This window comes from Tachysurus fulvidraco, chromosome 14 (assembly GCF_022655615.1).
Source record: "Tachysurus fulvidraco isolate hzauxx_2018 chromosome 14, HZAU_PFXX_2.0, whole genome shotgun sequence".
Taxonomy (NCBI): Eukaryota; Metazoa; Chordata; class Actinopteri; order Siluriformes; family Bagridae; genus Tachysurus; species Tachysurus fulvidraco.
In genome coordinates this window covers 24,533,685-24,547,655 of record NC_062531.1, presented here as the reverse complement: position 1 = coordinate 24,547,655, position 13,971 = coordinate 24,533,685, and the positions used below count along the sequence as shown (strand labels likewise).

The window sequence follows — 13,971 nt, the reverse complement described above, 5'->3', positions numbered from 1 at the left end:
TTGATACTATGAGGTTTGGGATGAGATGCACTTCCTGGACTGAGTAAACAGGACTGGAGGTTTTTGGAGCCCTCTAGCGGCAGCGGGTTGGAATTACAGTTAAATATCCAGGTGCAGAAAAGCAGCAAAAAACGCAGTGAGGAGCCAGCACACACACACACACACACACACACACACACACACACACACACACACACACACACACACACACACACACACACAGAACCTGTGTACAGGAGAGGACACACAGAGAGGACTGAATACACACGCGCGCGTTCCCACACACACAGCCAGTGTACAGGAGCGGACACACAGAGAGGACTATCTACACACACACACACACACACACACACACACACACACACACACACACACACACACACACACACACACACACACACACACAGAGCCAGTGTACAGGAGCGGACACACAGAGAGGACTACACACACGCGCATACGCACACACACACACACACACAAACACGCACGCACACACACACACACAAACACAGCTCCAGGTGTCGGACACGAGCTCGGAATATATTGTGAGTGAGACTGAGGATTTCAGCTGGTTTCAGTGGATCTCTGCTGAATTTGGTCCCCTTTCATTTGCGCTGATTTGATGTGAAAACTGGATTTACTAATTGAAGGTAAACACACACACACACACACACACACACACACACACACACACACACACACACACACAGAGTTAAATCTTCAGTTAAATGTAACGCATTGGCGTTTATTTTATCTAGTTTTGACTAAACAAGATCACAAAACAAGTAGAACAGTAGAGGACTGACTTAAATTAACACTCTGTAACTAGGACACTTTATTACCTCGATACTTCTACACGGTTATTGTTACTGCGATATACTTCACATATATCACGGTCCATCAACCGAAATATCGCGATTCTACCTGATATCGCTGTCTAACCCAAATAAATAAATAAATAAATAAATAAATAAATACATGAAAGATTTAAACAGTGCCGTGTTTCTAAAAAAAAAAAACCCCACTGTTTTATATTAATATTTTAGGCAAGAAAGATTTAAACATGAAAGAAACAGACAAAAGTTTAACACACACTTTTACCTGCATTTTGTTGTGACACCAGAAAAAACACAGGAATTTATAATATGGTTTCTTTGTTTGTTTGGTTTATAAAACAGGATCATTTCTTTACAGAGTGAAGAGAAGGGAAAGTGTTTCGGCTTGTGAATGAAATGGGATTTTCCTCTGGACCAGGACTGAATTTTGAAGCTTAAATCCCTGGGATATTTATTTTATTTTTTAAACTTCTCCAAAAAAACTTTTCTACTTTTATTCTCACCCTAAAAAGTTTCCCCCAAGATTCACCAGGAGAATTTTTAATTTTTTTTAAAACGAATTTATTTGGTCTTGTGGAAATGGTGGGCCATCTACACCTGCAGGCTATGGAGGAGAGTCTGAAGGGAAAGAGCCGTGAAGGGCTGCTCGACAGTCCTGACTCGGGGCTTCCCCCGAGTCCCAGCCCGCCCTTCTGTCCGCTCTCACCGTCATCCACAGAGCCTCGCACCCCCATCAGCTCCGACCACCATGGAGGAATGTACTGGAGGAAGGAGGGACGAGAAGGCAAGCTGGTGAGCAGAGAAACACTCTCATACCGTCATAAAGAAGTAAACACGGGCATATTAACTCTTAAACCATGGCTGATCCTGAGAGAATAATAATAATAATAATAATAATAATAATAATAATAATAATAATAATAATAATATGTAACACGTGTACAACAAAACACACAGTATCTTAGACACTTAAAGCTACCTGTACCACTGCATCTCCCATCTCTATGTATTGCTTCTCTAAAGGCGTTTTATTACATTAACCAATCAGTGCACATTAAATATAACTATAAGTAGCGCATACACGATATTCAAAGATGCTGATTGGCTGAATTCGTGGACCAGACCTGAGCTGTGTATAATGTATGTGGTAGCCTAGTGGTTAAGATGTTGGGCTGCCAATCGGAAGGTTGTGAGTTCAATTCCTATGTCCACCAAGCTGCCACTGCTGGGCCCCTGAGCAAGGCCCTTAACCCTAAATTGCTTAGTTGTATGAGAAACAATGTAAGTGTGTTAAATGCTGTAAATGTTACAAATAATGTGAGAAGTCACTAAAACGAACAGCGCACAGATTGAATATATCAATTTAAGATTTTCTGCTCATTCCTTCTTCATCAGTGTGTATTCGTGCTTAAGCTTTCTGTTATTCGCTCACACTTCTATCCAGCCTCAGACGTATTTGGGTCTCGGTCTGCGTGGATTTCAGATACAAGTCATTTGCAATAATAACGAATGAGGTCTGTTCCTTAGTCAGATACACGGCCAAATCCCAATCTCTCAAATTTCCAAACTGAGAAGTTCAGCGTTTAAGCTTTGGCAAATATTTTTAGCGCCGCCAAACTCGCCATCTAGATGATCGATGCCTGGTTTAGTCGTCGTATCTAAAACATTCCCCGCAGCCTCAAAGTGCTTCCTGAGCACATACCATTCTTAACTATTGTACATTCATGCAACTGGAGCTCCTACAGACTGTAAGGGATCTCGACCCTAAAAACGTCTTCACCGGGATCGTATTTTTTTGATCAAACCCTCGATTGAAGCAGACGTGACTCATACAGCTAGAGACGTTTTGAACGTTAGAAATGGAGATCAGATCTCAGGAGTTGGAGAACATCTTTTTAACTCCACTGAAATGTAGAGATATTATCTTTTATAAAGCTTTACGACGCGTTACGCCGTGATTTACGATAACACGCTCATGTGCCGAGAACACTGGGTTCGTGGGAGTCGCACCGAGGGAAGCTCTGACCGAAGTCACGTACGATCGTGAGGTCATAAAACGCCGGGCATCCGTAATGATATAACACAGATTTGATATCAGCAGAGAGAAGAAACTGGATTTATTATAAGGCAGAAGTTGGGAAGTAGACAGAAAGGGAAAGAACGTTCGCTGGCGTGTTTGTGTCAGAGGGTTAACCTGAGGCCTGGGTCACTTCTTTCTCAAGTCAACGCTTTAAACATGCATTCTGAACCTGAAAACATCACACTCACACACACACACACACACACACACTCACACACACACACACACACACACACACACTCGTAAGCTCTAGTAGTGTTGCCGGACTGCTCACGTTACAGTGTGTGAGGGCACGCGCTGATCGACGTTCTCTCAGCTCTTATTTCTGCCTCTGAAAGGTTACACAGTCCTGAGCTAACAGACCCCCAGCCAAGGAGCCATTCACAACTAACCTCATGCACCTCTTTACCTCCGTTAAACTTTGAATTGATCTGCAAAATAATTCATAAACAAAACAAATAAAAGCGTAGCGAGACGAGAACTAAGAGGGGCGTGGTCTAATATAATAATGAGCGTTTGTCTCGGATGGTGTGACAAATAACAACACAGTAAAGTCACGATTTAGCTGTAGAGAATGTTAGATGTCCACGAGTCAGAAAACTATCACTACATCTTCCTGGATGATGGAAACTTGCACAGACATCCAGCCTGACGTGAACATACTGTACATGAAACACACCTCTGTGTCTGAACACACTCGAGCATTAAATCCTGTAGAAAAACCAGTACATTTTCCCTGCTGCTCCACATGCATGCTGCCACTTGTCTGAAGCTCGGGCTGCTAACAGCTTGTGCAGAAAGCAAACACCACCAGGAGCTTAACGCTCATGTTCAGGTGACTGCTTTACTTTGCCTGCTGCTGCACGCTTAGAGCTTTATAACAATACAAACTGGTCTCAAATTCCCTGTTCGCCATCTTTTTATCTGAACAAACCAGATGGGAAGCGAACTTTAAAAGCTGTTTAAATACCACTGGAGAGAGAGAGAGAGAGAGAGAGAGAGAGAGAGAGAGAGAGAGAGAGAGAGAGAGAGAGAGAGAGAGAGAGAGAGAGAGAGAGAGAGAGAGATACAGAGAGAGAGAGATAAAGAGAGAGATACAGAGAGAGAGATAAAGAGAGAGATAAAGAGAGAGAGAGAGAGAGAGAGAGAGAGAGAGAGAGAGAGAGATAAAGAGAGAGATAAGGAGAGAGATACAGAGAGAGAGAGATAAAGAGAGAGATAGAGAGAGAGATAAGGAGAGAGATACAGAGAGAGAGAGGGATAAAGAGAGAGAGAGATAAAGAGAGAGATAGAGAGAAAGAGAGAGATAAAGAGAGAGATAGAGAGAGAGATAAGGAGAGAGATACAGAGAGAGAGCGTATGATCAGACTTTGTCCCATATACTGTACATTAGAGCACAGTGAAATTCTTTTCTTTGTAAATCCCAGCTTAGGAAGTTGAGGTCAGAAAGCAAATGTACAAAATAATCTCCATAATCTCTCATTTTAGACCAGCTCTAAGGTCTGTGAGATTATTTTGTTGCTTTGCTGCTGTGTTGTTGTGTCGCTGTGCTGCTGTGTCGCTGTGCTGCTCTGCTGCTGTGCCGCTGTGCTGCTGTGCCGCTGTGTCGCTGTGTTGCTGTGCTGCTTTGCCGCTGTGCTTCTGTGTCGCTGTGCTGCTGTGCCGTTGTGTTGCTGTGCTGCTGTGCCGCTGTGCTGCTGTGTCGCTGTGCTGCTGTGCTGCTGTGCTTCTGTGTCGCTATGCTGCTGTGTCGCTGTGCTGCTGTGCTGCTGTGTCGCTGTGTTGCTGTGTCGCTGTGCTGCTGTGCTTCTGTGTCGCTATGCTGCTGTGTCGCTGTGCTGCTGTGTCGCTTATTCGTATCTGGAGCACTGATAGTTTCAGCCACACAACACGGAAATCAGATACCTGCCATGGACTCGGCCTATAGACCTGGATCTTTGCTTCTTACTGCACCTCTTTCTCTCTCTCTCTCTCTCTCTCTCTCACACACACACACACACACACACACACACACACACACACACACACACACACACACACACCTCCTTGTGATACTGTTTTTTAGGATCAAGTAAACTCATGGAGAAAACAGAAAGACACAAAGGCTGCGTTGTTTGCTGGGTTTGGCATTTCACAGCTAAGCAGAACAACATGCACATGCCTGCTTCATGAAGGCTTTATTTTATTTTAGTATCTCTCTCTCTCTCTCTCTCTCTCTCTCACACTCTCTGTCTCTCACTCACTTTCTCTCTTTCTCTCTCTCTCACTTTCTCTCACTCTCTCTCTCTCTCTCACATGGCCGCAGGTCTATTTTAGAGTTGTTTGCTTATACCAGCCAAGAACAATCTCCCTGGTCTATTTTGGAGCGGTGGCGCTAGCAGGACTGTTGCAGCTTGTTGCATAATTGGACTTTCACCCTGCTGTGTGTTAGGGAGAGTTAATAAACAGCAGAGGCTGTCATTGAGTTGACTTTGTGCTGGTGCTCGAACTGCTCCGCTGCTGCTGCTGCTGTTATTCCAGCTGCCGTGCTGCAAACCGTCTAAACACAATGCCTTATAATTACATCCGATTGCAGCCTTATTTCAGATGTAGCATAGCATTAACTTTTATAATCTGCGCAGCTTTCAGTCCTTCTCACACACAAAAATCACCACACAGTGTCTAAACAAAGGTGTGTGCTGCTGGACTCCTGTACAACACTAAACACTTCCTGTTCACACAGGAGTCGCTCATCTGCTCCGGCTTCCTTATCAGAGTAATAAAACTTTTTGTGATTTAATATGAATCTTATTTAAAGAAACAGGAAGCAGCTCAGGTGAAAGATTAGACATTCTGTATATCCAGAGACCTGAGTAACTGGTTCGGTGCGTTCTTGCGTCGCATAATGGAACATGACAGGATGTTACATTTTATGATGCAATAACCATCACACTGGGTGTGTGTGTGTGTGTGTGGAGTGTGTGTGGAGTTTGCATGTTCTCCCCGTGCCTCGGGGGTTTCCTCCGGGTACTCCGGTTTCCTCCCCCGGTCCAAAGACATGCATGGTAGGTTGATTGGCATCTCTGGAAAATTGTCCGTAGTGTGTGAGTGTGTGTGTGTGTGTGTGTGTGTGTGCCCTGTGATGGGTTGGCACTCCGTCCAGGGTGTATCCTGCCTCGATGCCCGATGACGCCTGAGATAGGCACAGGCTCCCCGTGACCCGAGGTAGTTCTGATAAGCGGTAGAAAATGAGTGAGCGAGTAACCATCACACTCATTTGTTAAGAATTTGTAATGATTTGATAATATGTCCAAAAGTTTGTGCACCCCTAGCCAGCACTCGGTGCATCATGGTCGAATATGGATTAGTGTTTGTTCAGCTCGTAAGACAATAAAACGACGAGGGTGAAGATCTTAACGAAGAAGAAGTTTATTCCAGTGTAGCAGTGACAAAATACATGAAGTACTTCGGGTCCATCAGAGTCAAGAAGAACGTAGCGGAATCTGGGGTCATACAATCTGTAATCTCTTACAAGCTACGAGAGCATCAGTGAGATCAGACTCTGATGTCAGGATGTTGAGGAGACTTCGGTTCCAGTTCGTCCTAAAGGTGATCAGTGGGGTTGAGACAGAGTCAGGGCTCAGTGCAGGACACTCGAGTTCTTCCACCTCAAGCTTCACCTCCACACCTCCACACCATGTCCTCATGGAGCTCAGGAACATTGTCAGGCTGGAACAGGTTCGAAAATTGGTCCGATGCTACAGCATCCAGATGCAGTCTATACAAAGCTGTGCTTCTCACTTGATGTGAAGACCCACCTACGGTCGTGTCGGTCACGGGAGCACGTACTCCGGGTCTATAGTCGAAACTAAAGGAAATCAGTTTATCATGCTCCTATAAAACAGAAGCAGAAAGGATGCATGTAATTCACACGGTAACGTGTTCATCAGCTTCAGCGGGAACTCTCGACTTTGTCTGTACGGCTTTAAGAATAACTTCCACACACCGCACTGTAATAATATGTGACTCTTTGCTTTAATACATGTGCAATTCATTTAAACAGCCACGATTATCAGGAAAGATTCCTCCAGCAGCACAAAGCCAAGCACACACACTAATCTCCAGTGAGACTCTTTCTCTGATGTGTGTGTGTGTGTGTGTGTGTGTGTGTGTGTGTGTGTGTGTGTGTGTGTGTGTGTGTGTGTTAAGGCTGCCATTGTGGAAAGGCCCTAATCTAAAATCCACTGCAGCAGAGATAGCAAACAGATGTGGTGAACCCACACTAACTGAACTCAATCACTGATCTGCCGTTACGCCGTGGGCTCTCAACCCCCCCCCCTCACAGGGATGCATTGATTTTGAGCCTTTCAGTCCTTTCTGTTCATTTTTATCAGTGCAAACAGAGGTGTGTGTGTGTGTGTGTGTGTGTGTGTGTGTGTGTGTGTGTGTGTGTGTGTGTGTGTGTGTGTGTGTGTGTGTGTGTGTGTAAAAATGCACATGAGTGTTTAGAAGGATCTGTGTGTGTGTGTGTTTGTGTAAAGATGCACATGAGTGTTTAGAAGGATCAGATGTGTGTGTGTGTGTGTGTGTGTGTGTGTGTGTGTGTGTGTGTGTGTGTGTGTGTGTGTGTGTGTGTGTGTAAAAATGCACATGAGTGTTTAGAAGGATCAGATGTGTGTGTGTGTGTGTGTGTGTGTATGTGTGTGAGTGTGTGTGTGTGGGTGTGTAAAGATGCACATGAGTGTTTAGAAGGATCAGATGTGTGTGTGTGTGTGTGTGTGTGTGTATGTGTGTGTGTGGGTGTGTAAAGATGCACATGAGTGTTTAGAAGGATCAGATGTGTATGTGTGTGTGTGTGTGTGTGTGTGTGTGTGTGTGTGTGTGTGTGTGTGTGTGTGTGTGTGTGTGTGTGTGTAAAGATGCACATGAGTGTTTAGAAGGATCAGATGTGTGTGTGTGTGTGTGTGTGTGTGTGTGTGTAAAGATGCACATGAGTGTTTAGAAGGATCAGATGTGTGTGTGTGTGTGTGTGTAAAGATGCACATGAGTGTTTAGAAGGATCAGGTGTGTGTGTGTATGTGTGTGTGTGTGTGTGTGTGTGTGTGTGTAAAGACGCACATGAGTGTTTAGAAGGATCAGATGTGTGTGTGTGTGTGTGTGTGTGTCAGTGTTCAGTCATTAAGACGTGGTTTAAACCTGGCACTTTTCTGTATTAGTTTGCTGAGCATTACATGTTTACACTGAATAACACATATGGATGGTTGGAGTATATAATAAAGTGTAGGACTAACGTTACTGTTTCCTGTGTGTGTGTGTGTGTGTGTGTGTGTGTGTGTGTGTGTGTGTGTGTGTGTGTGTGTGTGTGCAGCTTCCGTATCTGCTGCTGAACTCGCAGGGGGCAGATGTCAAGTCACGCATGCACCCTGTGGTGTTCGGGGAAAGCATCGAGGTGAACCCCAGACCCACCACAGAGATGAGGTAAACACACACACACACACACACACACACACACACAGAGAGAGAGAGAGAGAGAGAGAGAGAGAGAGAGAGAGAGAGAGAGAGAGAGAGAGAGAAAGTGTGTGAGAGAGTGAGAGAAAGTGTGTGTGAGAGAGAGAGAGAGAGAGAGAGAGAGAGAGAGAGAGAGAGCACTAATGATTTCTGCCAGAAGCTTTTGCTCCATCTGCAACTTACATCAGTCTTATTGACAGAATTTTCTCAGGATGAATCTTGTATGAATGTCAGTGTGTGGTGTGAGGTGTGATGTGTGAGGTGTGTGGTGTGAGGTGTGATGTGTGAGGTGTGTGGTGTGAGGTGTGTGGTGTGTGGTGTGAGGTGTGTGGTGTGAGGTGTGATGTGTGAGATGTGAGGTGTGTGGTGTGTGGTGTGTGGTGTGAGGTGTGAGGTGTGTGGTGTGAGGTGTGTGGTGTGAGGTGTGTGGTGTGAGGTGTGTGGTGTGAGGTGTGAGGTGTGTGGTGTGAGGTGTGAGGTGTGTGGTGTGAGGTGTGTGGTGTGAGGTGTGAGGTGTGTGGTGTGAGGTGTGTGGTGTGTGGTGTGAGGTGTGAGGTGTGTGGTGTGAGGTGTGAGGTGTGAGGTGTGAGGTGTGAGGTGTGAGGTGTGTGGTGTGAGGTGTGAGGTGTGTGGTGTGAGGTGTGTGGTGTGTGGTGTGAGGTGTGTGGTGTGAGGTGTGTGGTGTGAGGTGTGTGGTGTGTGGTGTGAGGTGTGAGGTGTGAGGTGTGAGGTGTGTGGTGTGTGGTGTGAGGTGTGTGGTGTGTGGTGTGAGGTGTGAGGTGTGAGGTGTGAGGTGTGTGGTGTGAGGTGTGTGGTGTGTGGTGTGAGGTGTGAGGTGTGTGGTGTGAGGTGTGACATGAGCAGCTTATATACCAGTGTTTATTATTATATTTATCACTCAGTATAAAAGATTCTGTTATCTGTAGTTTCAGTGATAAACTCACCAGATGGCCGTTGATTAATCACCTTGTAGACGATACAAAAAGTATTACAACAGAAATTTAGATTAACACTGTTGACACTGTTGAATATGCAAATTAGTGTGACTCCGCTGGCTCCTCCCCCTTCTGTCATGACTCAGCATTACTCAGGTGCATGTTCTTGACTGGACGGCTGTGTGTATATTTTGTGAAGATTAGCACTGATCTGATGGTCTGTGAGAGGTTTGGTCTGCGGCTGCTGTAGGTCAGAACTATTCTGTGCTGTGTGTTCAGGTTCAGCTCGGAGGTGAAGTACGACTCACAGCGGCACTACCGTGACGAGGTTTACTGTGCCCGCGTTCCCACGGTAACCTCCTACAGCGAGACGGTGGTGGCAGTGCAGAACCACACGTGGCGCAGCTACAAGTCAGAGGTCCACTTCCTGCCACGTCACCGGCCCGTCCACTACCAGAGCACGGCCATCATCTACCCCAAGCACGCGCACAACACCTACCGCACCACGCTGCACTACAACGCCAACGCCACCGGGCACCGCAGGTTCGTGTCAACAGTGAGACTGGAGTCGAGCGAGGACGGCAGTCCCTGCATCATCTACACCGAGGAGCTGTGAGACGCGCTCACCACACGCCGACACACACTCCTGTCCAAACTCACAACCATCACCAAAGATTACTCTCGTCCCCTCAGGCGGAGAAACAGAATCACTCCAGACTTCCCCCTAAAGAGAGGAAAGGACATGGAGGAGACTTTTATTTTGTCTCTACTGATGTTTCAGTAAGGTAGAAATTTATCTTCACATTGCAGTCAGGAGTTGAATCAAACCTGTCGTCCTTTGTGTCTGTTTATTCCTTCTCGCCGTTACACTCCGCTATAAAGAATCCAATAAATCAAACTCTGTCAAATAAATAAATAAATAAATAAATAGATAGACTTTAAACCGTACGACACGGTACGGAACACGAGAGGGGAAAATATACCGCCAGGAAAAGTACAACTTTTTTGCAAGTTGTATAAATGCTTGATTGCACTTTTGCTAAGAAAAATAGTTGTTGTTGTTTTTTTTTTTTCTTCTTCTTCTTTCGGATACGGTGATCATGGTGGAGCTGAGGGCAGCGTAGGAGCACTCGAAAGATCGGACCAATGTTTTTTTTACAGATCGGAGAAGGAGACGTTGGAGTTTGGAGCACGCTGGGTATTTGAAGCGGTCCAAGAACATGTCCATGAAGCAGAAAGACCTTTCACTCACCGCTGCGGAAAGATAGAGAGCGGGCAACGTGTCCGAGCTTCTGAGTCCGGAAGCTTATAGTCCAGACGAGTTTTGTTTACAAATCACAAACACGCCGTTCTGCTCATCTGAGAGGATCGACTCTGTTCCGATAAGATCGGCGAGTGACGTCTTAGCTACGGAGGAGTAAATAAAAATACTGCTACAGAACACGTGATTCACCGAAGGGGAAAGGACGTAATACATCCAGACCGCATTCGCTTCTCGTAGCACTTACTTTCTATTGGCCAGCTATACGTGACCTGCGAATCCGTAAGCCGTGGTCTGGTGAGCCAATAGAAACAGAGTGGGCGGGACCATCAAAGAGAGGAGCCGCTTATTAGTAAGAACAAGAAGAAGCCGACATGTTTACCGACATGGAGAGTTTGTTTCTGGGTTACAGAATTTTCTCATTAGCGACGTTGATTGTGGGCGTGGCCTAGTGCTAAGTTTTAACCAGAGACAATTTTAACGGACACAATTCAAGGAAGTCAATTTGTTAGAGCCTCACACCTCCAGGGTTGGGGGTTCGATTCCCGCCTCCGCCTTGTGTGTGCATGTTCTCCCCGTGCCTCGGGGGTTTCCTCCGGGTACTCCGGTTTCCTTCCCCGGTCCAAAGACATGCATGGTAGGTTGATTGGCATCTCTGGAAAATTGTCCGTAGTGTGTGAGTGTGTGAGTGAATGAGAGTGTGTGTGTGCCCTGCGATGGGTTGGCACTCCGTCCAGGGTGTATCCTGCCTCGATGCCCGATGACGCCTGAGAGCCGGCACAGGCTCCCCGTGACCCGAGGTAGTTCGGATAAGAGGTAGAAAATGAGTGAATGAATGAATGAATGAATGAATGTTAGAGCAGAGATAAGAGGGACGTCGTACATCTTTCCAGGACTCCACGACGGTAGAAAGTTTGTCACAGGTTGCATCACAGACATTTGAACCAGATTTGTCGCTTTTATTCATACGTAATCGTGATAACACAAACCACCCAATCGAATTCTCCCCAGACTTTGTGCCTTATACTCAGGAAAATACAGAGAACCCGACGATGTTCTTCGGATTCAGCCGGTAAACGTTGTCAGGAGGCTGCCGAGGGACTCGGACTCGCTGCCGCTCTTCTAAAGTCACGATCTCCGCAACGTCACGCGTTCAGACCCACGGCAAAGGACGGCTTTGTGTTTGTCTTACAAACATCCGGATTATAAATACGAAATATTTCTTCGAAATCTTTAACGTCTAAAGTTAGGATTTTCTTTTTACCTCATTTAGAATCTACTCTGCGATGACTTTTGTTCTTAAGACGGAGATTTTTCCCGGCGACCCGTCGTCGTCCTGCGTCCGCGATTTTTAGCGCACGTGGAACGTCATTACCGTAGGTTAAAGTAAAGTGTGGGCGGAGTTTAGACGCGAAACCCGAGATAGAAATCGACGAGATAGCTGAGAGTGAGACATCAGAGAAGAAGTTCATGAGAAGTCACACGTGGCTTCATTTAACAAAAGGAAAAGCAAAGTGGTGCGACAGAGAAAGTAAAAGTCGGTATGCAAGGAATTCAGAAAGTGTTTCGGGACACAGACACGGAGATGTTTCTGTAAAAGTAGACGGAAGTCTGATTTCTGGATGTAATAGATGATGTTTTTGTTTCTTTTTACTTTTGATTTCCTTCCTGTAAAGTACTTCCTGATGTATATGTTGCATATGGCACTTAATGATTCTCTTTATATTTTTGTATTCCCAAGTTTCACATTTTCTCTTGTTTTGTTTTGGGTAAGAGATTAGAAGCTAATTTAAAGACATGATGTATATCTTAAATCGACAAATAAAATCTCAATTCTGTGATTACTTTCGTGGGAATTTCGGAACTCGTCTTTTCCTTCGTGGGGATTTGCTTTACAGTAAAATTCAGAGCAAACTAACAATGCAAACTGGATGTAAATATGAGGAGCGAATAAGAGAGACACACCCAGTTCTGGTGGCATTCGCAGGGCAGGAAGTAGCTCGCTGGTTCACCGCAAAACACTGGCACTAACACTAACCCTGACCCTAACACTAACCCTGACCCTAACACTAACCCTGACCCTAACACTAACCCTGACCCTAACACTAACCCTGACCCTAACACTAACCCTGACCCTAACACTAACCCTGACCCTAACCCTAACACAATCTCTCATTCTCTGGGACCAAAAACAGCAGAGAAAATCTGAGCTGACAGATTTAATTTGTCCCCCGGAAATGTAACATCTCAGGAGTGTGAGAGCTGCTGGTGTGTGAGAGCTACTGGTGTGTGAGAGTTACAGGAGTGTGAGAGCTGCTGGTGTGTGAGAGCTGCTGGTGTGTGAGAGCTACTGGTGTGTGAGAGTTACAGGAGTGTGAGAGCTGCTGGTGTGTGAGAGCTACTGGTGTGTGAGAGTTACAGGAGTGTGAGAGCTGCTGGTGTGTGAGAGCTGCTGGTGTGTGAGAGCTACAGGAGTGTGAGAGCTGCTGGTGTGTGAGAGCTGCTGGTGTGTGAGAGCTGCTGGTGTGTGAGAGCTACAGGAGTGTGAGAGCTGCTGGTGTGTGAGAGCTACTGGTGTGTGAGAGTTACAGGAGTGTGAGAGCTGCTGGTGTGTGAGAGCTACTGGTGTGTGAGAGTTACAGGAGTGTGAGAGCTGCTGGTGTGTGAGAGTTACAGGAGTGTGAGAGCTACTGGTGTGTGAGAGTTACAGGAGTGTGAGAGCTGCTGGTGTGTGAGAGCTGCTGGTGTGTGAGAGTTACAGGAGTGTGAGAGCTGCTGGTGTGTGAGAGCTACAGGAGTGTGAGAGCTGCTGGTGTGTGAGAGCTACAGGAGTGTGAGAGCTACTGGTGTGTGAGAGCTACAGGAGTGTGAGAGCTGCTGGTGTGTGAGAGCTACAGGAGTGTGAGAGCTGCTGGTGTGTGAGAGCTACAGGAGTGTGAGAGCTACTGGTGTGTGAGAGCTACAGGAGTGTGAGAGCTGCTGGTGTGTGAGAGCTGCTGGTGTGTGAGAGCTACAGGAGTGTGAGAGCTGCTGGTGTGTGAGAGCTACAGGAGTGTGAGAGCTGCTGGTGTGTGAGAGCTACAGGTGTGTGAGAGCTGCTGGTGTGTGAGAGCTACAGGAGTGTGAGAGCTACAGGAGTGTGAGAGCTGCTGGTGTGTGAGAGCTACAGGAGTGTGAGAGTTACAGGTGTGTGAAAGCAGCTGGGACCCTCGCCTAAAGCCCCCCAACAGCCAGATAAATAAATATTCTTGTTCCACAAAGCTCACATCTCAGGACCTTCACATTTATGAGAGCTAGTTTTCAGCATGTGTTCTAATCTCTGGTGTGTTTTAAGATACGAGGCAGCGGTGGCTCAAGTGGTTACGGCTTATT

General features: G+C 46.1%; 1 protein-coding gene across 2 annotated transcripts; it reads left to right on the top strand.

Moving 5' to 3' along the window:
• Nucleotides 1-225: 225 nt before the first annotated feature.
• On the top strand, nucleotides 226-12,443 carry rflna (refilin A). 2 transcript variants are annotated; one of them, XM_027168452.2, is made up of 4 exons: nucleotides 226-650; nucleotides 1,195-1,628; nucleotides 8,264-8,373; nucleotides 9,618-12,443. In XM_027168452.2, exons 2-4 carry the CDS (start codon nucleotides 1,416-1,418, stop codon nucleotides 9,952-9,954), a joined length of 660 nt encoding a protein of 219 aa, XP_027024253.2. In that variant the 5' UTR covers nucleotides 226-650; nucleotides 1,195-1,415; the 3' UTR covers nucleotides 9,955-12,443. The 2 variants fall into 2 exon arrangements, with proteins under 2 accessions (XP_027024253.2, XP_047656091.1); XM_047800135.1 differs by having other exon boundaries at nucleotides 1,179-1,628.
• Nucleotides 12,444-13,971: the final 1,528 nt, after the last annotated feature.

Coding starts and splice junctions, on each gene's coding strand:
- rflna (XM_027168452.2), top strand. CDS start 1,416: ATGGTGGGCCATCTACACCTGCAGGCTATGGAGGAGAGTCTGAAGGGA. Junction 1,629..8,263: donor AGGGACGAGAAGGCAAGCTG/GTGAGCAGAGAA, acceptor GTGTGTGTGCAG/CTTCCGTATCTGCTGCTGAA. Junction 8,374..9,617: donor AGACCCACCACAGAGATGAG/GTAAACACACAC, acceptor CTGTGTGTTCAG/GTTCAGCTCGGAGGTGAAGT.